The 26544-nt window shown below is 40.1% G+C and overlaps 2 protein-coding genes across 2 annotated transcripts; both read right to left on the reverse strand.

Annotated features, from left to right (window-relative positions):
- Nucleotides 1-666: 666 nt before the first annotated feature.
- On the reverse strand, nucleotides 667-7796 carry IL26 (interleukin 26). Its single transcript, XM_042816040.1, has 5 exons — nucleotides 7584-7796; nucleotides 7106-7162; nucleotides 5571-5702; nucleotides 1297-1362; nucleotides 667-1220 (listed from the first exon to the last, which is right to left on the reverse strand). Exons 1-5 carry the CDS (start codon nucleotides 7752-7754, stop codon nucleotides 1134-1136), a joined length of 513 nt encoding a protein of 170 aa, XP_042671974.1. The 5' UTR covers nucleotides 7755-7796; the 3' UTR covers nucleotides 667-1133.
- A 13031-nt stretch (nucleotides 7797-20827) lies between these two features.
- IL22 (interleukin 22) lies at nucleotides 20828-22970 on the reverse strand. Its single transcript, XM_042816216.1, has 5 exons — nucleotides 22731-22970; nucleotides 21986-22051; nucleotides 21747-21890; nucleotides 21442-21507; nucleotides 20828-21034 (listed from the first exon to the last, which is right to left on the reverse strand). The coding sequence occupies exons 1-5, from the start codon at nucleotides 22932-22934 to the stop codon at nucleotides 20921-20923; spliced, it is 594 nt and encodes a 197-aa protein (XP_042672150.1). The 5' UTR covers nucleotides 22935-22970; the 3' UTR covers nucleotides 20828-20920.
- Between the last annotated feature and the right edge of the window lie 3574 nt (nucleotides 22971-26544).

The raw sequence follows: 26544 nt of genomic DNA on the forward strand, positions 1-26544 counted from the left end.
GCAATTTAAAATTGCCACAAGCAATCAGCAAATACACAGCGTGTTGCATAGCTGTGGAAGGACCTGGAAGAGAAAGCTGACATCCTGCAAAACCCCAGGGCATAAGAAAGGCAAGGTCAGATAGGGTTTGTGAGCAGGGAGGGGTGAGGTGGGGTTGTAAGGAGCTGCTGGAGCATGGGGTAGCATAGAGCTCTGGCTCCTAAAGAAACAGTTCACTCATGGATTCGCTCATGCTTTCTGCCAGGATGCTGGGCAGTGACTCACAAGCAATTCTGCAGAATCTCATCCTTATGGAAGTTCAATCATACAGATGAGGAATTCTTTCTTACCTGGATAATTTCTTCTAAGTCTTTAAAAATGTGGGAAAACTAGAACACCATTTTTATCTTGTATTATGCGAAAGATCTTTTGGAAACAGCTACCAATCAATTGAGTAATAATGTCCCACAAATCTCACTCAAACCGTTTTCAAACCCAGTAAATGGCAATCAACTAATCATGTTTTCTGCACTACGGGATCTCAAGTAGAGTGTGTGACATAAGAAGGTCGTGCATGAGTCATAGACCAAGGTTTTGTCATTAATTGGAGTATGTTTATTAGGTATCAATTATTACTTTAAGTTAATAATAATGATAAGCAGCATATACTTATTTTTTCTTCTTTAGATGTAGAATAGTTGTGCATAGTTACATATCTATAAAATACGTTTACATATATATTGTAGGGGGAGGTTCTGAAGTGTTCCATGTTATTCTAAATTGTAATCACACAGTGGTGACACAAGGCATGGCTAGATCCTGATCCTTGTGGTAGTAGACTACAAGATGGGCTCACGCAGTGTGTCCAGGGGTGCCTATGAGGCAACAAACTGGTGGGCAGGACACAAAGCGCGTCATGCTGTAACTGTTCAAGGGGCTGCTCTTGTACTGAGGGTAGGAATAGCTGCCAAGACAACTCTGAAAGATCTTGAAAGTTCCTCTTTCCGCTCTTTTTTAACAAGAGCTCTTCTCCAGTGTTGCAGTGCTGCTGCCAGGCAAGTCGTACATCCAGCACATGGTTGTTTGTCAGGCCTTTTGGGTAAGGATCTGTTCTTAATATAGAGATGACGTGTTTTCAGTCACTTCCTTGTTCCTCATACTATGGTTTGGATGTAGGCCTGAATCCAGGGAAGGAGAATATCGAGCTCGTTGATGGCCTTGTATACTCCCTTTTCCCCAAGCTGTCAAGAAGATAAAGACATCAGAAGTGAAACCACCCACACAACCAAAGCAAGAGCCAATACCTCCTGCTCTTACCTTAAGAAATGTTTTCTTCATATTTTTGACAGCAGAAGTTAACCTTGTGGACGGAGCACATGGAAGCTGAAGGGATGAAAAGAAACCAAAAAAGCTTGTTGCAACAAGGATGATGATGGAAATAAAAAAGCAGTGAGGAAGAGACAAACCCACTGTGTGGCACCATTGGACTATGTGTAAAATGTGTGAAATCAGCACCTCCTGCTATTACAGAAGTGTTGTTTTACTTGTGTGCTGTCTGGAAAACTGAGATCACACTACAAAAACCGTAGTATAGGTATCACCAAGCCTTCATATTGCAAATTTCCTATTTATCTTAAGGGTCTTTATATCAGTGGCAGTGACAACTTTAGTATGGTGTAACCTAGCTGTAAGGCTCATGTCCTTTAACTAGAATTATCAGCCTGGCAGCCTGACAGCTGCCACGGGATCACCAGACTGGCACCCATGGCCCCAGGGTGCCCTGACATCTGTGCCACCATCAGCTGTTCACTGTGCCTGATCTGCATGCTCACAGGGGTGCATCATAACTCTTTTAATTGTGTTTTTCTGGTTGCTTTTTCTGGAGCACTCTGGATAAACTTTCTAAGCAACACCTTCAGCACTGCTACCTGATTCCCCAACTCTCTATGCTTTTCAAGGGAAAAATCCTACTGTTGAAAAAGTGGACATATCTGGTATTTTCCAGCTTGCAAGCAAAACCAGCATTTTGGAAAAGAAAAGAGGCAAAAGTCCTGAATTCATTTAAAAATATGTGACGTCCATCTTTCCACTTCAAACAGAATTTTTAAAAAGGAGTGCAAATTTTCTTTTCAAGTTGCTTTCCATGTATGTTAAAATCACCTTGCAAACTGAAAATGTGAGTAGAAATAACTCACATTTTTAAGCCTTTAACAATCTTCTAACTAGGGCAGTTCTTTATGATGTGGGTTTTTTTGGTTTGTTTTTTGGTTTTTTGCATGCTTTTTTTTTTAAAGGTCAGTTTGCATGATGCAAATTTCCACACAAGTATTTCAGAGCAAGTGAACAAATGAGCAAGAAAGCAAGCTTGCTCATTTCAAGCCACGCTGCAATCTCTACTAAAGACCAACCAGCTCTATTTGCAATGATAGAGCAATATTAAAAATCCTACAGCAAATGTATTGCCTTTCTGCACTCAAATACAAGAAAAAAACTTCTTCAACCTCCTATTGATGTAGAAATATCCCCAGAAGCAGTGGCTGTTCTCACATTGTTGCCATCTCAATAGGAAAAATGAGCAAGTAAATGGGCTTTTGCTGAGAACAGTGGTGCTGCAGATGGGTGATCCCAGTATCCAAGAAAAAATGTAGAATTCTTTAACAGTGCAGTCATACTCTAAGTGAAAGGGCTTGATTTCCCTGCAGAAAAGGGACTTAGAGATTTTGGTACCTGTGCATTTTTCAAAAACTGAGCTTGAGCTCTTACATTATTGGAAAATATTAATACATGGGGGGGGGGGGAAGGGACAGTAAGAAAAATAAAAAAGGTTAAAATCAAGACAATAATGTAGTACAAAGTCTTTGGAAGTTGTTTGGAACCAAATATTGTTAGGACTTTTACATAGGGCTTGCCAGTATACTTGGCTGAATTAGAGACAGAGTTCACAAAAGAATATAGGGTGGGTATGTACGTAAAGGTGTCACTGTTCCCCTCACTTGCATGAAGAACTTGACCCAGGAAAGATGATGCATTTCTTATGCAAGTATGTTGCCATGGTGGAAATCCCTTCTGACAAACATCTTGCAATTCAACTATACAATGAACATTGAAGAATTCATCCTTAAGTTTATGAGGGAATAATACGGTGGAGAAATCACAAACTAAGTATTAGAAGAAGATTCATTACTTTCATTCTGATCACAATTTCTGTTATTCTTTCAAATGTTTTTTTTTTTCTATTGTTGACTTTGAACTAATAAAAAAATTATTTTTAAAGTGCTACTATTTCCAAAAATGAGGTGTCTCCTAGAAAATCATGACAAGTCATCATTTTCTGAACACTTACTGTTTTTCTTCTATGAGAAGAAGTCTTTTCTTTCCTATATATATAGGAAAATACATATTTCCTATATATATATATATTCCTATATATTTCCTATATATATGTATTTAAGATTGGAAAATTTAAATTGTTTTGTTTATATTTGTGTTGGATAGAATACTGGCACTAATTGTGAAAAGAGTTCAGTATCTTTGGGAAATGCACTGCATTTTGTCTCCATAGAGCACAGAAACAGAAGGGTTACTAAGTTATATAGTTAGCTACAGTCACTGACGGCACGTCATAATAACTGATGTGCTGAACTGAGTCATAGCTCATAGTCTGAACTCCTCTATGTGTACTGACTCTTGTATGAGGCATAATTTTCAGACAATTTTCTAGATAAGAATGGAATTTCATTCAATTATGTTGTATTGTTGTATTGTTCTAATACCTGGAATTTTGACAGACACATATAATTGTAACAGAATTCTGTGAATAGTGATTGCAATTATGTAACATGGCTTAAACACTGAACCTGAGAAATGGGGGAGTTTTCTCCCATTGAGCTCTGAACATTTTTACATTACACAAATATTTTTGTTGTGTTCTGAGATACAGCATTGCAAGTTGTCTGAAGTTGTTTATTTTTGAACTGCAAATATCTGTGTGCATAAAGAACCACTGTCCCTTTCTAACATGCTACCACATATTTCAAATTAGACAAAGCTATACTGTAATTCAATAACATTTTGTTGACTTTTCATTCTGCCTTCACTTTTTAAAATTAGCATAAATATTTACCTGACTGTTCGTGGTTGTATTAAAGCCTAACTCACATTTCACTTTTTGTGACACTGTTACTTGTAAGGACCAAAGGATTTGGAGGGGAAAAAGTGGCTGTGGATGATAAAGCTTACCCTGTTCCTATTCACCTACCCTTTAAAGAGGAGCCAGGAGGTAAGGCCTAACAGGACATTCTGCAGCCTAGCATGTATGCGACAAGAAGGGGAAGAGAATCAGCCTACGAGTGATGGGGTCATTTTAGTATCACCCTTTAATCTATGTGCATATTTGCACATGCAAAAATGTGTACTAACTACTGTCCTGGTGTCATGTGCAAGGCGGGATGATGACATGGTATTGGTAGGACACCTCAATTTACTCTTGGGACGTGTTGCCAGTGGGCAGCAGCTTCAACTGCATAACCAATACATGAAAACTGCTCCTTTGTGGTTTGTCCCATGTCATAGAACCATAGAATCATAGAATCATTTATGTTAGAAAAAGCCTTTGGAATCAAATCCAATGATCCATCTAACACTACAAGTCCACCACTAAACCGTGTAGCTAAGAACCATGCCCACACATCTCTTAAACATGTCCAAAGATGGCAACTCCACCATATCCCTCAGTGATCCCCTTGCAATTCACCTTTCAGTGAAGAAATTCTTCCTGGTAACCAGTCTTAATCTCTCCTATTGCAACATGAGGATGCTGCCTAACATTCTATAACTTGTTACCTGAGAAAAAAGACTGGTACCCTCCTTCCTACTTTCTCTTTCAAGATAGCTACAGAGAATGATGCCATCTCTCCTCAGCCTCCTTGTCTCCAGACTAAGCAGTTCCAATTCCATCCACCACTTCTCGTATGTTTTCTTTTCTAATCCCTTCACCAGCTTTACTGCTCTTCTCTAGATATACTCAAGCAATTCAATATCCTTCTTGTAGGGACCCAAATTTGAGGTGCAGTCTCACCAGTGCCTCATACAAGGAAGTAATCACTCCCCTAGCCCTGCTGGCCACACTATTTCTGAATTTCTGATGCAGGCCAGGCTGCCTTTGGCCTTCTTGGTCACCTGGGCACATGGATGGCTCATGTTCGGCTGACTGTTGTATTCCCATGTCCCTTCTGCTTGGTAACTTTACAGATGCTCTTTCCCAAGTCTATATCACTTCATGCCACTGCTTGCTTATAAATCACTTGCTCATGAATCAGCTCTTCCCAGATTCAGTGTGGTGGAGTAGAGATAATATGTAAGTAAGAGTACCCATGGCATCTCCACAACCCTGCAGACACACTCTGGAAGGAAACGAGTGGTGTGAAACTTCCCCAGGATCAGGGGGAAGCCCTTGGGAAACTGAGTCCTCTGTAGCATAGGGCACACCATGATCCTGAATCACACTCTTAAGCTGTCAAAATAGTATGATCTAGCCCTTTCCTAGCCTTTCAGCTGGATAGAGGTAGTTTGGCTCTCGGTAATATACTCACACAGGCATTCATGTTCTCTTGCAGGACCCGGAAGGCACTAATAACGTACAGCTTTTCACTTTCTATTCCAAGATGACTGAAAACATTTTTCATGTAGAATGAGAGGAGCTGATCTCGAACATTACAATTTGTCTGAAAACAAAGCAGGCAAGGAGTTGACAAATGAAGATCTCACAAGTCAAATTTTGTCTGAAATGTTACGTTTGTAAAAATACATGTGGTTAGAAAGCATGTAATCAATAGAAATATTTTCAAGGACTTCAGTATCCCATCACATTGCATCCTTTTTTTCAAAACCCTGAGGTTTCTGAAGATAAGTCAGGAGGATGTTGCACTGACACAGCAAGGAGCACCAGTAAGATAAGCCATGAACAGAAGAGACAGTAACAAATCTATCTATGCACAATGAATAAATAGAAGAAAAATAGGGGAGTTAAGCCAGATAATCTTAGCCAGATTGTAGGTATGATTGTGGGTGTTACTGTCTGATTCCTCCACACCAGTGTCCCATGCCATACAAGATGCTGTAAAGGAATCCCTCCCAGCCCCAGCTGCTTCTCCAGAAGAGAACACATTATTTAATACCCTACTTATCTGGGGGATATCTTGGACACCCAAAGGTATTTCAAAAAGGTATATGCCTATTTTTAAGAAACTGAACCAAGTATTGGGTGCAAAATTAAGCCATCGAAATGCAGGTGCCTGCATGTACATCCCATGGGCAAGTAAGGATCCTTCAATCCTGGATCCACTCAATGAGATCCCCAGAAGTTCAAAGGCTAGTAGGTCTCTACTGACTGACTCCACTGAGCCAGTCTGCCCCACTGACTAAATCTCTGCATAAAAGGTGCTAAAACCACTCACACATCTGTAGTCACCTATGAATAGACACCATAAATTCAGTGTCTCACTTCCGCACCAAATCATATCTGGGGAATCAAATCTCTCTCTTCTAGGGCACCTGCAGAGGTCTAAGCCCAAAGCATCTATTGGCTGCTTGGATGTCCTGGCCAGTCTTCAAAATCCCTGGACTATCTGCAGTACGCATAGCCTCACAGAAGGTAGCTCAACTGTGAGGATGGTGGATTTGGCCTCGGGCCTCATATGAATGAGATGGTACCTGAAAAGCATTACTGAAGAGGATCACACAAGTGTAAAGTATTCAAGGGAGGAGCAAGGGCTACCATAAACATGTTCTTTCACAATGCAGTAGACACTGTCACCCCAATGCTCCAAGGAGAGCTCGACTGCAACCAGCTAGTGACAAATGCCTCTAGCCAGGCTTTCCACACCCACCTGTTTCTCCTCATACCACAGTCACTTTTCCCCTCAAGTCCCATAGGAAATTTTTTGTGGTACAGATGTAACACTTCCTCAAAGCAGAGAATTCCGTTAGAGTTATGGCTCTAGTAAACATTGCGTACTTGACAATTAAACACAACTAACTTTTGTGTCAGCTGTCATTCCTTCCTATCTCTACAGATCAAAGGAAAATCAAAGCAAAAAGTGAGGAAAAACAATAATATAACTCTTACCATAAACAGCATTTTTGTCGTCTTTTTTAGAAGTCTTGTATTCTTGATGAGATCCTTCTGTAAAATACAATGTTCTAATATTAATTAATCTAAGAAGAGGAAGGGAGAAAGAGCTTTTAGAGTTTTTACAGAGCCTGATCTGTACAAAACTCTGTACAGTAGTGTTTCCTACCAAGGTGTATTCTAGTCACAGTAATAATAATGATCTTATTCAGATGTAGGATGATGTCCCCGTAAATCTGTGTTCCAGTCCCAGCCTGTCAGCCTATGAACTTCTTCCATGACCTTGGCAAACTCATCCCACCTCTCCATACATCCTCTTTTTTTCCCATCTTTACGAAAGGAGTAGAAGCATTATCTTTTCTCTCAAGAACACAGAGATACATTCAGCTTACTGAAGTGTCCGGGTGATGAATAGCAAAGCTGTCAAAGAAGCATCTGTAAATAGAATAAAGTTCAGCTAGTGGGATCAACTTACAGGAACAGATGATTTTAAACTAGTTGCCTTGGTATATAGGTTCTCTGTCACTTGGGAGAGTAGTCCTTTCCGGCAGGTACGCTTTCCTGTAGGTGACTTTTTGCCTTCTACAGAGAAAAGACAAAGTAGAACTAACAAATACCCAGATCTGAAAATAGAATACGCTTTCATCTTCACTCCCAAATCTTCGTGCTCTACAGTCACAGCAGCGTATGTGATACAGCAAGACTGGTTAGATTACAGAGGTTAACCTAATTTTGTTAACCCTCAACACAGCTCCTGCACTGAGATGCTCATGTAGATAACCTAATGCTCGTGTGCTGGCTCATTAGTATTGTTGCTGGGCTTTTTTATAGATGTTGCTCCACTTTCAACAAGTTTTACCACAGTCATCTGTGACGTTTTCTAAACGATATCTCCATATTTACTGGCAGCAGGGTCAAGGTTTCCAAGAAAGTAGAACTTCCCTCTCATGTGAGAAGTCTTTCTCTTAAGCGGTGGTCATTTGAAGGAAAAGTGTTTGAGCTGGTTAGTTTGGTTTCATAACAAATTATACCAAACGTGAATTTTCTAAAATTATTTTTCCACAAAACTTTATGGCAGCAATTTTCTAACACGTAGTGGCCCAGAGACAAAAAAATCTTTGCTAATTTAAACTAAAATAGTTTTGAAAGTCCATTATGTGTAAGGAAGCTAGACTATGTTGCTTTTAATTCTTCATTGTCTAGTCCATTGTGAAGTGTATTTCAGGTATACAGCAGATAGTAGCAAAGGATTTTGCTGCTTATTTTAATGCTTTAATGAATCTTTTGCTGGGGCAAGATTTGAACCTGTAGTAGCAGCAGGTTGTGCATCCTGAAAGGCAGGGCTCCAGTCGGAGCTCTCCTCATGCACCAGGGCATGCCTGGCTACCAAGCTTCCTTAAGAGCACACCAAGTAAAGGTCAGGAAATGACATGAGAGGTCCCAATCTACCCACCAGGAAGGTTATAAAATTAAAACTGTAGAGTCTGATGCTTGCTTTTCTACACTCATACCCAAACAGAAAGTGGGCAGTCTGTATCTCTGGCCTGCTTTTGAGCCTGCCACATGCTGGGAATAACAGAGCTGTCCATCCCAGTTGGGTGACTGGGATAAATTCATCTCAGGTACCACTCCATTCATACAAGGAACGTCACACCAAGGATGGAGTTAGAAATCCTGAAGTGATACCATCAGTGTGAGGCCATAAAATAATGAACTGGTGAAGTCAGCCATCAAAACCCCAATGACCTGTATGACCCCCACTTCTATGTATGATAGAAATAGGAGAAAACAGCTTCTGGTCTAGCATACCAACTCTTCCACCTACATTGATAGCAGGTTTGGGAGAAAGGATGAGACAAGCTAGACAGTAAATTTACCCTCAGCATTGATCCCACTGTTTATTTATGCAAATAAATATGCCTGCATTCTCAGTCAAGATGAATTCACATTCAGCTCCAGGGATCTCGCTTGTAACATCTCCTGGAAAGGAGTTTTATTACTTTATTACTATTTATTACATTTCCTGGAGTTTTATTACTTGACCAATCTACATATTCCAGTAGCTTCACTCTATGCTCCTGTAGCTCAGGACCAAAGAATTGACAAGAGAAGGAGAGTTAAGACTTTTGGTTAAGTGGAGATGATGGAGACCTGAGGCCCTGTATGCACTTCAGTGCTCATTTGATCTCTGGTCTGTGTTTAAGCTCTCTAAATGCTATCAGATTTGTTTGATGAGATACACTAAAGACCAGCATTCAAGCCATGTGGACAGCAGATTAAACACTTTCTTTTAGTTTGTTCCCGGAGAAGGATCTCAGGCAATACCAGAAGCAGAGACAGAATGCATAACTGCCTTACTTTCCCCAAGGTGTGGTACTCTCTGGTCAATAGCTTTACTCTAGATGGAATAAATGTGTCATGTAGCCAGACTGTAATGGCTTTTCACAAGAAAATCAATAATTTTAAATATCTCTGAAAACTCCTGTTGTTGCTGGAAAACCCTTGAACCCACAAGTTTCATTTTGTCTGTTCTGCAAGCTCCTACCATTGTGCTATAGTAGTTACACTGATGCACTAGGCTTTAGAGAGCTTCCTTGGTGACTCAGCACACATCTTGCTGAATCCATCTAGTTTTTCATAGAGTTCTGTAAATGGATGCAGGTGGATGTAAACCACTAAGAATAAGAAAAAACTAACAGAATGACCAACATATTAAAGAAGAAAATCTTGCTGAATTTGCCCTGGCTGGGGACTAAGTTTCAGAAAGGACTGTGTGTAATTTACAAGTGCAACAATCCACGTCAATGCAGGCTCAGTGCACAGGAACATCACCATGGAGGGAATCTTTTCTTCACCATCTTGTTTTGAGTCATGGAACTGACTCGATCTATATGAGTTAACCAGACATTATCATTATTAAATTCTCTTGGTCTGTGTAAAGCAAATGGATACATCTACCACTGCTACAAAGTTCTCAGTCAATTTCAGGTAACAAACATACTATTATTTTGCAGCTTAGTTGGCTTTTTTATCTGTATCCATAAAATACCCCATCTAATCTCTTACTTCTGAATCTTTTCATCTTTCACATTTTCTGTTGATTTTATTTCCTGTTAGCATAACTAGAACTAGAACTAAATTAGCCCTATGCTTCCTATAGACCATTTTTTTCAGTTAACTTCAGTCTTCTGAAAAATAGTATTCTACATGAAGAGCTGCAGCATTTATGCACCAAAATATGTTTTGATGAGTAATGATGATGTTTATTGAGATTTTCCCCAAAAAAGTCCTAATACCTCCATTGTAGACAGAAGTTTGGAGTGGAGCATCTCTTATCATCCAAAGAAGATTCTGCAGTTTTTGGAACATGGTTGTAATGAATATAATCATATAGGTAGGCACAAAATACCCATCAGCACTTGAGAACTTCTTTTAACCTTCTTCGCTATCTGAAGTAATATGAGACTTTGGAGCTGGTACAGATTTTTGACAATTACTAAACATTTATGAGCCGACTTTTCAGACATGAGGGTCTAGACTAACCATGCAAACTCAGCACATGAGCACCCAGTCATTCACTAACACATCTTCAACAGTCAGCAGAGCAGCTCTTGCTTAAATATTGTATGCACAATGCAATGGTTTGGGAGAAAAGAGAAGGGAAGGGAAGGGAAGGGAAGGGAAGGGAAGGGAAGGGAAGGGAAAGGAAGGGAAGGGAAGGGAAGGGAAGGGAAGGGAAGGGAAGGGAAGGGAAGGGAAGGGAAGGGAAGGGAAGGGGTGCACCTTGAAACTGGGATAGTCTAAGAAAGGTTGCAAACATTTGATGCCTAATATGGGATGTCAGTCTGGTGTCTTTCCCACCCCTAACTTTGACTACAATTGTTCCCATGGTGCACTCACAGTCTATGGTGCCTGCCTGGATGCTCCTCAACTACCTTTGTTGAATATATCCAAGAAGCATAGAATGACTTTGGTTGGCCAGGCCCTCTGGGTCCATCTGCTCCAACCTGTGTCCAGCAGAGCCACCAGCACAGGGTGCCCAGGGCTGTGTTCAGTCAGCTTTGAAAGATCTTCAGGGAGGAGTCTCCAAAACCACTCTAGGCAGCTTATGCAAGTGCTCTGTCACCCACATAGCGCAGAAGTGCTGCTTGGTGTTCAGAAGCAATCTCCTGTGTTGCATAATGTACACATTCCCTCCCTCCATTCTCTTTCAGTCTCCTTTCAGATATTTCTGTACACTGATAAGTTCCCCCTTGAGCCTTCTCTTCTCCAAACTGAACAGTCTCAGCTCTCTCAGTCTGCTCTTGATGCTCCAGGTTCTTAATCATCTTTGTGTCCATGCACCAGCAAGACCATGTGTCCAGACTGAATTTATTCACTTTATGCCTTAGATGAATCTAATAAAAATTTTAAGATATTAAGTAAAGCAGAAATCATAATCAAACTAAGGTGAAAAAGAAAAACCAAGCAAAAAAAAAAAAAAAAAATAGAAACCTCAAACCCAATTACATTTCCTCCAGGCATTTGCATCGCTTTGCTCAGTATGAGTAACATCTCATGAAGAAGTCTCAAATGTGAATTGTTATAAAACATACTGATAATGTCCTCTCATCTTCGGGAAAAGACACAGACAGGCTCATACGGTGGGTCTCTCTAGGCTACTGGTCTGGTTCTGTATTTCAGTTTGGTGGCAGCCAGCAGTTGTCTGCGAAGCAATTCTTACTTCATCCATGTTTAGCATGCTCAGTCTCCCCAGAGGCAGTGCACAGAGGGTCCAGTTTGAAATCACCAAGGTACTAAAACTGATCTTTTCCCTCTACACACAGAAAATAAACAGGAGTTTAAGATTTTATAGCAGTAGTGAACCATTGCACCCGTTGGTTAGGCACCCTGGAAGAATGCTCAGCACTACCTGACTATCTCAGGATGCTGTTCAGTATCTTCAGCTATGCAACTAAAAATCACTTCATGGCTAGGTAAAAATCTGTATTACACATAAAACTTTTACGTAGGTGGCCTTTACTAGTCATGCTTTTGTTGTCTGATGGAGATAATGCCATTTGAGAGAATATTGAATGTGAGGAAATGTTCAGGCACATTCACATTGTTCCCATCAACCAGTGAAGTGATCTCAGTTAATGACAGATATTCAGTCTCTAACCTCATTATAAAATGTTAGTCTGATGCCATCCAACTTTTATTAGGAAATTTCTATACAGAGGGATTATTCCTTGGTTTACAGGCATGCTGGGCAGTAACAAATATCTCAGCTTCCCCACATTGGTAGATGTCTATTCCAAACTCTTTGCTTGCTCTTGCACATAGAGGAATATTCAGACATCTGTGACTTGCTTTCTGTTGCAATGTCATTGCAGCCTTATTAAAAAGTAGTCCTAAACCTGCAAAAGGAAAAACCAAATCACACGGAAACCTGAGCGTGGTTTTGGGAGAGGAGAATGCCTACATCTGCTAGGCTGGTGGAAGTGGGTTAGTTTGTATAGTACCACATTCACATTGAGAATCTCTCTCATTCTACCTTTGTGCCTCTTTCTTCAGCTTTCTCTCCTTGTTGTTGCTTGTTTGTTCTTTACCCTTCTTGTTTTGTGTAATTTTTTTTTAACTTATAAAATTTAGCTTTCAAAGTGGTTCCCCTCTGTTCTCTTCTCCCAGTCCATCCCTGATCATCTTGGCAACGCCTATAGATTGCGTTCAGAGGGCTCTCTGAGCCATGTCAGCTGGGAGCTGGGTTGTGGACACTGGAAAAAAAGTTTGTTGAAGGTGTGAACCCCAGCTACTGTTGGTCCTACTGCCATGGTACTGCTGCAAACTTCCCCAGCAGTGACACCAGAAAACAACAGCAAAGGAAGCAACAGCACTGTGGGTAACAAAATTATTTTCTAAAGCTTTTTTCCATTTGAGGTAGCATCCTTCCGTTGGTGAACTTAAACCTAATGGTAATAGAAGTGCTTCCTTCTGCTACATTTCCCTTGGGAGCCATCTTGTTGGTTCCGTGACCTAAAATCAGAGATTGCTGCCTTGGCACCCTTCCTCTAGCTTTCATCCAACAGCCCTCAGTGCCTCCAGATTTCTCCAGTTCCCACTGTGTACATGCTTTCTTTGTGAAATATCACTTTGAATGAATCTCATCAGCAGGGGCCTTTTTTGAGGGAAATATATTTTTTAGATGTGACCACATCTAGTGATTTTTTTTTCCAGCAAAAGATGTAGGGGCTAAATAATGAATTACTCACACTGGATTTATTTACCAAGGCACATAAAATCCTGCAAGCATAAGTCACATAAATAAGCATAAAAAATACCTAGGGATAGAGTAAAATCTAAATTTCTTGTTGGCAGTATTTAAATGAAAGTTTATTGTAGAAATTCTATAACTTACAGAAAAAATTATCACAAAATATGAATATCACACAGATAGATGTGCCAAATGCCAAAACATGCATTAAGATTTTGACTTACAATATACCATTACGGTAAGTATAACAAAATATAAATCAGTAGCTATTAATTATGACTGTAACTAGATCTAGAAAATCAGGAGACAATGAATTTCACATTTTCTACAACATTTGAAGTAATTTTAGAAATTTAAGATAAAGTAAAACACGGCTTATATCTAACTTTGCATAACTCTCTTCTCTGAATTTTTCTGTTTATTTCACTATTTATTTGGTCTGAAGCCCAATATTTTAAATGGCAAAAGGGGTAATTAATTCATTTAAGAAATCAGAAATACTCCAACTTTTATTGCTTGTAGGTTTAGTAAAGCTTTTAGGGAATCCTTATGTGCAAAATGACAACTACACACCTGAGCCCTAACTTTAAAAACCCCATATATTCCATTAACCTTGTACCCGTAACAGAAGTTTGAAGAATCTCAAGTGTTTGTAGGACTGAATTTGAAACTAGTTCTAAAATTGTTGAACTGTCATATGAAAATAATTTCTTTTTTAAAAAATAAAGATCCATCTTTTACTGCGAAACCATCACTGAAGGCAGATTGGCTTTTTTTTCCATTTTTGAAGTGCTACTTCTTCAAAACACTACTTGGCTTTTCAGTTTTTTAATTTCCAGGAGAAAATCAATACTTAAGTAGAAAAGCAGCAAAAACATTCATTTCTTCACAAAACCCATCTTCTACCAGTGGAAAACAAAGTAAAATATTTCAATGGGAAAAAAAGAAAAACTTCCATTATTAATCAAGCCTTTCAAAAAAAGGAAAAAGAAAAGAATTAAAGAGTAATCCTCTGTCATCATTTTTCTTTTTGTACCCCAATCATACAAGACCTGAAAAGTATCCCAGGTCTGAAATATTTGACCAAAACTCTGAGTTCTACTGAAGTTTGTTCTTACTATTCTGTCACTTCTGAAAGCAAACATTTAATTTATCACAGCAAAGAACAGGAGATAATTTGTCAACTTGCAACCTCTCTCTTACCTCAGTTCTGATAATGAGGTTACAGCATAAACCCAACCTTCTTGGCCAAAACTTCAAACTGCATCTCTGAGACATTCCCTGTTTTACTTTTCAGAACTGTAGAAAAGATAGTTGCCCTATTCTTCCTATTTTCAGAGAAACTTGCGCGTTCTTCTAGTCTAAAACATATTCTTTATTATTAAGTATACATTTCCAGCATCACTAGGTTACCAACATAAATCAAATTTCATAACTGCAAGTAATGTTAAAAATGCCACTGGGAAATGGTTAAGAATTGAAAAACAAAATCTAAATTTAATGTCAAATGTTTCCAAAGTAAAATGGCAATACTACTTGTTGCTGGTTTTCTCACTTGTTGGTAGCTTGATCTGGTAAGAACACAATATCCTGCAGTCTATGACTGGAATTTCTCATGGCTGGACACAAGCTTTAGGGGTTTGGATCTCTGAATGCATGTTCATCACCAGGGGTTCTCTCTGTGGCTGACAGAAGAGAACAGGCCCTTAGAGGACACCTCACTTCGTCTGCCTGAATCATTGCTGCCAAAGGTTCTAGAGATATATGTCTACAGCACTGTCTCTGTGGGGGCCTATGGGCACCAAGATTTTGTTGGCTATTTTTCTGGCACCCAAGGTAAGGGACATGACTAATACAAGGTCACTATGAAAACATGTAAGCCAATTGTACTGGCTTGCTGGATCAGAGGGTTGGTCGCTGCTTTGTTTTTCATTCCCAGTCACTGACTAGAAGTTCTTGTCACATAACAGCAGGATCACTGACAGATTCAAAATGAGAGCATGAAGCCATTGTTGAGCAGATTCCTGTTATGGAGGCCTTATGTCAAGTTAAATCAAACAGTTGGTGTTGTTGTGGTTTAACCTGGCATGTAGCTGAGCACCACAGTCATTTGTTCACTTACTGCATTCCCAGTTTGATGCGGGAGAGAATCAAAAAACCAAGTACAACTTGTGGGTTGAGATAAAGCTATTTACTAAATTAGAGAAAAAGAGAAGGATAATCATTATGATAAATATATACATATATATATACACATATATGAACATATATAACATATATATGAACATATACAACAAGTGATGAACAAGGAATTGCTCATTATCCCCCAACCAAAACTCAGCAGAAGAGAGCCAGATGAACTCCCACTCCCTTTAAAATTCCTTCCACTTGATGTCATACAGTACACAATATCCCTTTAGCCAGTTCAAGTCATCTGTCCTAATTCTCTTCCCTCCCATCTCCTTGGACCCTTCACTGAAAATGGCCTTGGTTCTATACAATACTACTTAGCAGTAACTATTGACATCTGTGTGTTATCATTGTTTTTCTCCTAGAACTAAAACAGAACACCATATCAGACACTCTCAAGAAAAAAATTCCACCCTAGCCTAAACTAAGATGGATGTCTAAGTAGCTGTCTTGCATTTTCTGAGAAAGGCATGAGTCCCACCAAACCAAAAACATTAGATACCTTCTGTTATGTGCAGCAGCAATGACCACTGTGATGTAGTTAACAAGCTAATGCTTATAAATGAGACATGTATTTTTTGCCAAATTCTATGCATGACAAACAAGTATTCTCCACTTTTGAGTTACCCGAGGAAGAATGAATATCAGATCTGATAACCTCTAGATCTGGGGTTATCTATCTAAAACATCAGTTATTCATTTTTGGGGGGATAAAACACAAAAAAGAGAGAAAGAATCTGAATCTCCTTCTGCTGTTCAGGTCTTGAAGGAATTACATTTTAAAGAGCTACAAACCAGAAATGTTAGAGACATGGTTGATGAGAAGTATTAACCTAAGACATGTTGTGCCTTAATAAACTTTGTAACCAAGAAAACATTCACATTTAGGTCTAATGAGTTACTTTGTTGAAGTTGATTCTTTTTCAGTTTTCTCTTAAAGATGCAAGAATAATTTCCTTTCTAAATCTTTAATCAGTGTATTACAAATGAAAAGGCAGACATCAATATATCTGTGAATTTGGTTAGAGATTTGAAATGTGTAAGTTAAGCAGAGAGCAACTTCCTAGACTTCAGAATAAAACTTCTCACATACACATTAGTTTAGCACTTTTTCTAGTGGTGAAATTCATACAGTTTATCTGATAAGATCTGGCTATGTGTTATCTCAGAAAAAGTTGCTGCAAATAGGTACAATTTCAGAGCCACATGTGACCCCAGAAATATCATCAGTCTCAGCACATTTTGTATTTAACCATTTCTCTCCTCCAAATAAGTCTTGCTAACAAACTGTTGAACAACACGGAATCATGATCATGAGAGGCTGCATTACTTTCTAATCCAAATATCTTGGTTTATGTACCATGTCATTGGGTAGCAGCCTCCTATATATCCCCAGAGTCCCAAGACCCATGATTAGGTTTTCCTTCTTTACAACCGCCTTTATCTTCTTCATCAATACCAGTAATCAACAACATCAGTGATGAGCTTGAGACCGACTATCAATGTCTGACAACCTTGCTTCACAGTAACAGGCCAGTTCTGCTCCAGATCACACTCATTTAACAAATATCTATTAGCTACTGATTATGGTTGTAAATGAAAGGATTATCAGGTGTTTATGGCTGTTCAATGCAATCCATATGCTCTTCAAAGCAGAGTTTAGTTAGCTGTGCTTTAAAGCATGGGCTGCTGGGTAACCATTGGGATAGCTTCAGCTCTGCATTCTCTAGAATACAATTCCAGCAGCAAATTGGAAATATTGACACTTTCTTATTCTAGGTCACTTAAAAAGTATATTCAGACGCTGAATATGTAAATCTTGTAACTGAGTAATGCTCAGTACGATGTATTTAAGAGAGGTTTCCTAACATGTCACCAATACTTACTGAGCAGGATGTGGAAACTTTTCTGCACTGGGTTCCCTTGTCTTCTCTACATATAGTTTCAGAGTTAGATAAATGTTTTATAGTTACCTATTTAGCAAAAAAAGTGTCTGTTCCGATCCCCAAGTGTAAGCAACAGGGAGGAAAAGTCAACAAAAAGCAAATTTGGCAGTAGGTAGTTCTGTCCATTTTTTGCCCCATGAGAAGTCCCCCACCATCTACAACAGAGGTGTACACAGTGAAGGACGTGGAGCAGATGCGCTCCCTAACAACATTAGGTCAAGGACATCTTGGAATTGCAAACTGTCTGTGACTTGTCTAGGGTAGGAGTGAGGAGAGGAAAATAGGGCAACGGAAATTAGAATTGTGTGAACAACAGAGTTTCTGTTGGGTGGCCCAACTGAAAAATCAAACAAAAAAATTAATTTGGAGTCAGCCCAAAGCACTCATCCAACTCAAAATGAAACAGCTCATTTTGCTTTCAAATCTCTTTTTATCACTTGAGACAAAATGTAAGTAAAGCTCTAAACCAAAGCACTATTTCCAAGCGCAAAACTATTTTCTTTAAAAAAACATCAGAATGAAATATTTCAATTTTATTTCCCTTTTCTGAGCTGTAACTATTGACTGAAATGAAACACAACTTGCTTGACTGAAAGAACCTCTTTATTTTCTTCTGGTCAGTAACTGCCCCAGACATTTCCCCTGCTGTAAGGGAAATCCTACCCACCATCCTTCACACATCCAGAAGCCACATGTGTCTTGCAAGAAAAACTTAGTAGGACATTCTGCACATTCTGCTGTGTGACATTTCCAGGGCTCCAGCTCATTAGGTTTCCATTGTAGAATCTTTTAGCTGGTGGTTTTCAAGATTAGAGAAGTTAATAAATAGATGAATTACTGTCTTTTGCATTTGTGGACAAATGGTTTGTTTAGGTTGAGCCAGAACATGGAAAGCTCAAGAGATGCATCTGACATTTCTGGAAAGGTGGGGCAGCTGAAAAAGAGGGCAGCATAGAAAAAGTAGAAGAAAGAAGAAAGTTAATCATCCATTGGTAAAGAGATTGTATCAGTGAGCAATAGTACAAGTAGTTCTTGATCTGGTCTTTCTAAATAAGGAAGAAAACAAGTACTTCTAGAACAAAGCCATCTTATTTTGTTCAGAGGCATTACCTTCATAAACTTCAAATGGAGTTCAAACAAATCACACCTGCATAATTCCTTTTACCTTCCATCACCTGTAAAGGGAGCTAGGTGTATCTTTGGGAGAAAGTCATGAATAGACAGTGAGATAAATTCCCTTATTTGTTTTTAGCTTCCTTCTCTTCGCTGTCAGCTGTTGCAAGTTTGAATGATAAGAGAAAGGATGTCAGCCAAGAACTCTTGACAGTATAATTCCTTATCCCACAAGTTAGAAAATAAATATCCTATTCAATACAATAAAAGGTTAAATCCCTAGAACTGTCATATGGTAACAAAACCTGGCTGGCTATCACTGTTGGTCACTTCTTCCTTGACTGTGAACAGGCATGTAATTCATATGTTGTCAGATACAAAGGAGAGTGTGGAGCAAAGCAAACCATGTTGATTGCATCCAGTTTGACAGGTGATGGACATTGTTACCCAGATGGATCATGTATCAGTTTAGAGTGTGAGTTCCTACAAATGTTATTTCAGCTCTCATAAAATTTTTCGATAGTGGGTATGGACAATTGCTTCTGTCTTGAAATCCCTATGGATCACAATCAACAAGGCATAGTTTAACCTGCTTTAATGCTAATTCATTACAATAGTTGATGTAAGACATTGCGACTACATTTGGTTTAGCTTTGATTTCTCTTTGAGTAATTGAGGAAGCTACACAGGCAGAAATATTTTCCTGCCAGTATTTTTAGCACATTACAATATCCACTCTTGAGGAGTCTTTAAGATGCCTCTTTAGCACACATTTTAGAATTTGGATTTCCCTAAGATGCTGTGTTCACAAAACTTCACCTGTACTGCCAACTCAACTGGATCACTTATTTGAGGGAAACTTTGGTGACTTTTTTTCCCCTTCTTTTTCCTTTCTTTTCCTTTTTTTTTTTTTTTTTTTCTTCAAGATGTGGGCAAGATGCATGCTTTCCTGATGAAGAAATGGTAAAGCCTTGCTCAAGAGGACTTCACCAGTTGCTGACAATCCACAATTACATATCTCCTCTGACTCTTTCACTATTTGGATGCTTTTTGACCTCTTTAACCTTCATGCAGCCACTAATGATCCTTGATCCTGGGTGTACCAGAGAGACTTGTCTGTCTGCCCAGGGGACACTGCTGAAGGAACAGATAATGACACCAAGCAATTCTCTTCTGAAGTGCTCCCAAATCGATGGTGCTGCTGAGCACTCTTTCGTCTTAGCGCTATGGGTCAGTGAGTTTTCCTGTAGCTTCTACTACTTGTCCATTTATCTCCATCTCATCTGATTCAAGGGTGGACAGTCTGAAACTTTCTGTTATCAGCTGTTCAAGATAGGACCTTACCTAAGGAGAATTACTTAGGCAGATTCAGTGAACCACACCAAAGACTCTCAGGAGAAGTGCTATTTTTCCAACAACTCTTCATAAGAAAGGCTGATCCACACACTCCCCGCAAATCCCTGGCCTATGGTAAGTTGAAATTTCAGATTTGGTGTCCCCAGACTGAGTTTGGATCCTTTCTGAATACAAGAATACAATCACGCAGCCCAGCAGCCCCCCAGGCATGATACGTCACCTCCCTGGCCTTTCAGTAAAAGAGAAAAGCTCTATAAGATGGCAGTATTTGAAAACAAATATATTTATTATAATAAATTAAAAAATAAGCATTTATAAACAATCCATCTGCACATAAATATTACACGGCAGTTTTAATTTTAAAGTTCACTCTGAAGCCTCTGGTCTCCATAAATACATTCCTGTGGCTATGTTTTAATTAATCTGTATAAATACAAGTACTGTATAATTAATACAAAATTATTACCTTAAAATAAGTTACTATTAAATATGAGCAACAAAACTAATTTACGAATGTCTAAAGTTCCAGCTTTTCAGGTAAAGGTCAGAAGAGGGCAACATACACAAGAGAGATTTTGAAGTCAAAGGCTGAAAACTTCCTGGCTACGGAGCACTGCCTACCTTGGCCAAAGCTGACTCAGAGGTGTCAAATCTCAGCCTATGAAATACAGAAAGAGTTGTCTTATTCCAGTGCGGGTGAGAAGGATAGGAGCATGCTTTTGAAAGTAACCAGTGTGCAACACTGAAGTGGGACCAAAAGCACTGCTCTGCAGTCTTCGTTTTCAAAGAAGGCAGCAATACGTATCCATCTGTGCCCACCTGGTTTGCTATTTCTGGTACAGATTAAAAAATGTACTGCAGTTATGGGCGGGATTTTTTCCACAGTAGTTTATCAATTTGGGTAGTAGTAAGAGCTTTTGGAGACATTCCTTCAAGACTAATCTGTTTTTTTTTTCAGTTTTTCTTCTTGTTCCCTCCCTTCTTTGGGGCATCAGTACAAGCATTCTCTATGTAGTCAAACAGTAAATCCAGTTCTCCAATGGCTTTGTTCTTTCCATTCTCTCCCAACTAGAAAAGAGCAGAACACAGGTTTTAAAATTTCTACATTTCTCAGAAGATTAAAATTAGTCTCATTGAGGAAGCTGCATAGAGAACTTACTCTCCTTTCTCATAAGCAGTTCTGTTAAAGTCGTAACATCATAAAATATAAACTAGTTCATTCAGATCCAGTCTAGTATACACAGTGACTTGCAACTCAATTTCTAGGGGCTAGTTACTACAAGACATGCAGAGAGTTAACACCACAAATGAAGAAACTCTGGAACTGGAAACATCACTCGTCCCCTCTTTAACATCCCTGCAAACTTCACCTCTTACATAAATTCCAGAGCTCGCTTCAAAACTTTGTCAGCTTTAATTTAGCTAAACAACTGGAGTTTTGAACTGCACTTTTTAAAAATAGGGGGAAAATATACCTCTTTCATTTTGCTCTTCATTTCTTCCAGGTTCTTTTCAATATGCTCTCTGTTTCCTGAGTATTTCTAAAAAAGAGAAAATATCCAGAGGTAACATTGACAGCTGCATGTGACAATATGCTGCTTTTTTTTTTTTCTTTTCTTTTTTTCCCCTTTTTCATACGTTTTTATCAACCTCTAGTTTGATATCTTAGATCTGAGGTTTCCTTTCATATCACTGCCTCTTGCCACTGTTTACAACTATCTGAGATTCGGGAGTAGTGACAAGAATCACAGCCAGGGGAAAGAAACACAGTACCACTTACACATCTGCTCAGCTCTGAGGTCAGGGATGCCAGAAACTGTGCCACATCCTCAGCATACGGGTACCGCTCCTTGGTCTCTGTGAGGAGGACGTCCTTCAATATGATCTCTGTAATTCTCTTCATCATGTAGCAGCGGTTGTTCTCCTACGCATGAAAGTAAGAGGTCATGTTAAGTTGTGGAAAGAGGCCAGTGAGTGCTGCAGAAGGACATGGGATCTGTCTCTAGCTGGGAGACTCACCCTGATGTTGACATAGATTTGCTGACCAATAAATCTATTGTCAGTGTCTTGATCTGAGACCCTGGCCTGAGGGGAAAAAAAAGGAAACGTCAGGTGAGGATTAACAGTGAACCCTGAGGATTCATCATTAACAGTTCCAGTGACAAAAAGAAATGGACACTATAAGCAGGTAGATAAGGTACAGGAAGATAAGCTTGGAAATTTCAGCTGTTTCTCTCCAGAACTGCATAAGAATCAAGGTCACAGGAAAGTAAATAAGCAGAAATCTGAATTCCTGTCCCTCTTGTAAACATCAGAGGTCATAGTGGTTATGATGACTAAACCAGATCTGCGGGTGGCCATCCTCAGCATCTCCCGCAGTGCTGCATTGTCTCCCACAGTGCAGCCCTCAAAGGTGTATGTGAGGGGGATCCACACATGGTAGAGATGGCCAAGAAACCTGTCCAGGCATAGAGCTGGAAAGCCAGACATGCCCAGCTCTGAGAACAAGAGTAACTAAAGATCATGTCTCACAGCTGTCCCTGTGTAGCAGCAGCCACTCCAGAGGAGCAGAGCAGTTCCCTTGGCCACACCACCGGTGGGCAATGGGACTATTCCTCATGACAACTTCTGTCTTACTGCAAATGTCTGTGGGTTTCTTTCTGGAGAACTGCAGATGAAGGAGAGAGAAATGATGAAGGTAAGAAACCAGGGCACAGAAGGAGGTCCTCATGTGTTGCCATGAAGGGAAAGTGGGTAACCATACCATTTCAGCCAAGGTGTAGGTGCGATTCCTGATGTAGGGCTGCTGGAAGTTGATCTTTCTGAGACTGCAGGCTTGATGGGCATTGGAAGCCACCCCTGTCCCTTTTGGAGGCAGGGGACTGGTGAGAAGAAGAGGGAGACAGCAACAGCAGCAGAAAATGACCCATACTGAGAAGCTCCTGGTCAGGGTGTGCAGGGTGGCCATGGCTCACGTCTGTCCCAGAGGCTGCAGTTACAGCACTCAGCACTGATGAGAGAGAACAGTGTTAGCATCAGGGAGAGAGAGCAAGGGCAAAGGGAGAGAGGCACACAGGCTGTAAGCCTTACCTTTGCTGTGATTCTAGATGTGCTCTGAAGAAGGTGAGGTGCGCCTTATATAGGGCTATCAACATCTCTCAGCTTTTTTGGGGGGGGAGTATTGGTGGTGAATTAAAAATGACATCAGCAAGTCTCTTACTTTCCTGTATCTTCTTCTGAGAACTTCCTAACCACTACAAAACCCACAAATACAACTTCAAGGCAATTGTAATCTTCAGGTTCTTATAAAGTAAACCAACTTTTAATGCAGGGACAAAGCAGGGGCTTTTATTGGGACTGGGATCTTGCATCCTTTTCTCATAAAAACATCTGAGAAGTTCATAGATCTGTGCCTTCTGTCCTGATTGTGCCACACTGACTGCACTGGCAATTCCATGGCAAATAACATCATATATTTATGTTCATCTGTAGTATAAGACTAGTGACCCACTGGAGCTGATGGGTGAACACAAATGGTCAGAGATCTCTCCTGACCTTGAGCACTCTGACCAGGTGTGGTTCTTACCCCCAAAAATCCCTTCCCACACTGGGCTGCACTGGAGCCATGGGCTGTCTGCTCATCACTGCGTTTCTCTCTGGGACATCAGAAACTGTATAGGACCAACACTGAATTCATCACATTCCTTATCCTCACATTCCCATTTTCCAAAAAATGATCCATTTTTCAGGTTGCAACCAGGGGTAATAACCAGAGCTGAGGCAATGCACTTATACTTTATCTTCTTCTGACACATTCACATCCTTCAATTCTCCATGCCTCTGTCACCCCAGTTACATCCCATTTCATCTCTGCATGGCTCCACAGCCTTTGGAGCTGCTCTTACTCACCCTGAAGCTGCTTCCAGCAGAGCCACCATCACCATGACCCTTTGCAGGACTCTCAAATGTATCCCACCCATTCTCATACCTGGCTTCCAACAGCAAGCCTGGATTCAGGATGCTGACCACACAGTTCATATGTCAGATGTACCAAAAGACTATTCAAGAACATGTTTATAAACTCTGTTCTGTGAAATTGTCATTTGCCAGGTGAATAAGCCCAGTGGAGGAGCAGGTCAATAAGAAGATGGGAGGATGCATTATAGGTAGAATGGCAGTGGAGAGCAAACTGGAAAGTGAAGAACAAACTGGGAGAAATACAGGCAGAGACTGTTTCAAAAGGTCAGGCTCTGAAGTGCACTCCCATGAACTCCTCTTCAAGGGCTAACACAATCTGATAACCATGGCCTGCTTTGAATTCTAAGCTAGGTTTCTCTCATTTCTCTACCAGTTCATCAGCAGTTCAGATGTCCCGCACAGAACAAAAACCACAAACAGAAATTCTGACCCTTTCCAAGGGGAGCAATAGCCCCCGTCTTGCTCCACATCCTGACCTCCTGAACTTCTAGATAGCACCTCACATCCCTCCGATCACTCACTCTCATTTGACTTGGTTCCAGTTTTGCCTGACCTCTTCTGGTAGTTCTGATCTCATGGAAAGTGTCTGTGGCCTGAGCAAGCACGCACTGTACTACACACATCTGTTCAAATTGCAGTGAGGGGACCACATGGTCTCAGGATTCCCACAGTGATGGATATCTAAATAACATCAGGCAGATGGATGAGGAATTAGATGCTGAATCTGCCTCCTGCCCTCTTTTATGCAGTGATTACAGGATCTGTTCTATCTGGCTTCTCTAGTATTTGCAAATCATAGACTGGGATGTATGTATTTCCAGAGGAAGCATTAAGTCATACTTCATGAGCCTCTCTCCCATCTGTGCTTTCGGAAATCTCTCAGTCAAACATCATTGGCTGTGCCATGCTGTCTTCCTTCTGAGACTTGCAAAATGTGCTTATTTCATTTGTTTGCTTTATCTCTGCTGCTCATACTCACCTTTATTTTCCAGACATCGAGAGGAAAATTAAGTTCTAATTAATTCACACTTCATGAACTTCTTTTTTATGACATTTGTAAAGCCTTTGCATTACTTAATCTTTTGCTTGCCTTTGTGGGTTATAACAACATTGCTTCCCTCTTTCTAGCTTGCTGAGAATATGACCAAGCCCAAAAATGAATTTTCAGAGTCTTTCTGGACACTAATTTTAGCAGTTCACATGGTTCTCCTTGCACATCAGTCAACAGTTGGACGTTTCCTGACCACTTTTCACCAGTTGACTGCTGGTTCTTGATGTACCTCTGAGTTAGGGCACAGCAATGGTCATGTCTGCAGTTATTCCCCTTAGTATGTCAAGATAAGATGTTTGGGAATGGAGATAGGCCTCCCATATCACCAGGAGGGGCCATTTTCATTTTCTTTTTGTGATTTTCTGTAGGTTTAATGTTATTTTTAATATTTGAGGCTACTAGTAGTGTTTAAAAAAACTAATAAGAGAACATAAAAAAATTAATAAGAGAACATACGTGTTATGGTTCTCTTCTAGTCAAAAAGAACAAAGGCCTCTCCTCTTCTATAAAGTGTCTTTTGCATTGTATTTCTGAGTATAATCACTTCAAAAATAATTATGAAATTGTTCACAGATTGCATTTTCTTCTCCAAGAACCAAGCATCTATCCTACCACTGACCTCACTAATATAATTTTAAGCGTAATTATGTGGAGTTTCCCTAATTCATTAAGAAACCATAGCGGTTGAATATTCTCGACAATGACTTCTTGACCCATATTGAACACAGAGGATTTTTTGAGGAGGACTGGAACCCTACATCACGTCTACCTCAAAAGCCACAGGCACTTCCTTCTTGCTTTGAATGAGGCCACAGGTGAATAACCAATACTGTACTTCCATGTTATACTTCAATCTCTGTATCACTAGCACACTGCCATGCAGGAGGTTCCTTCAGCTTTAATACATGTTCAATTAGATGGGTTTGCACTGTATTATTAGAAACATCCTCAGGATCAAGCATCAGACTGGAAACATTGTCAAGAGCAGAGATGTTGAAGACTCTGCGTTGTCCTTTTGGGTCTTTCACCTGACGAATGTAATTCTCGTAAGTATTTGTACAAATATACCACAGATGACAAAGTGCTCAAAACTGAACAGGCAAAACCTCTGAGCTCAAGAAAGATGCAGAGCTCTTGGAACAGGTCCAGAGAAGGGCAACTAAGGTGATCAGAGGGCTGGAGCACCTCTCCTACGAGGAAAGTTTGAGGGAATTGGGCTTGTTTAATGTGGAGAAGTTTCGGGGGAGACCTCATTGTGGCCTTCCAATACTTGAAGAGAGTGTAGAAACAGGAGGGAGTAGGACTGTTTATGACGGTGGATAGTGATAGGACAAGGGGGAATGATTTTAAACTGAGACAGGGGAGGTTTAGGTTAGGAGGAAGTTTTTCACACACTGGTGAATGGATGGGTGGTGATGCACTGGAACAGGTTGCCCAAGGAGGCTGTGGATGCCCCATCCCTGGAGGCATTCAAGGCCAGGCTGGATGTGGCTCTGGGCAGCCTGGTCTGGTGGTTGGTGACCCTGCACATAGCACATAGGGGAGGTTG

This window comes from Centrocercus urophasianus, unplaced genomic scaffold (assembly GCF_019232065.1).
Source record: "Centrocercus urophasianus isolate 14NV4802_14NV808 unplaced genomic scaffold, USGS_Curo_1.0 seq_15, whole genome shotgun sequence".
Lineage (NCBI taxonomy): Eukaryota > Metazoa > Chordata > Aves > Galliformes > Phasianidae > Centrocercus > Centrocercus urophasianus.

Excerpts from the sequence above, each read along its gene's own strand:
- IL22 (XM_042816216.1), bottom strand. The coding sequence starts at position 22,934 with ATGGCCACCCTGCACACCCTGACCAGGAGCTTCTCAGTATGGGTCATT. Across the intron at positions 22,052-22,730 it reads CCTACACCTTGGCTGAAATG|GCCAGGGTCTCAGATCAAGA; the intron begins GTATGGTTACCC and ends TTTTCCCCTCAG. Across the intron at positions 21,891-21,985 it reads AAATCTATGTCAACATCAGG|GAGAACAACCGCTGCTACAT; the intron begins GTGAGTCTCCCA and ends TTTCATGCGTAG.
- IL26 (XM_042816040.1), bottom strand. The coding sequence starts at position 7,754 with ATGAAAGCGTATTCTATTTTCAGATCTGGGTATTTGTTAGTTCTACTT. Across the intron at positions 5,703-7,105 it reads CGACAAAAATGCTGTTTATG|ACAAATTGTAATGTTCGAGA; the intron begins GTAAGAGTTATA and ends CTTTGTTTTCAG. Across the intron at positions 1,363-5,570 it reads AAGAGAACATGAATGCCTGT|CTTCCATGTGCTCCGTCCAC; the intron begins GTGAGTATATTA and ends TCATCCCTTCAG.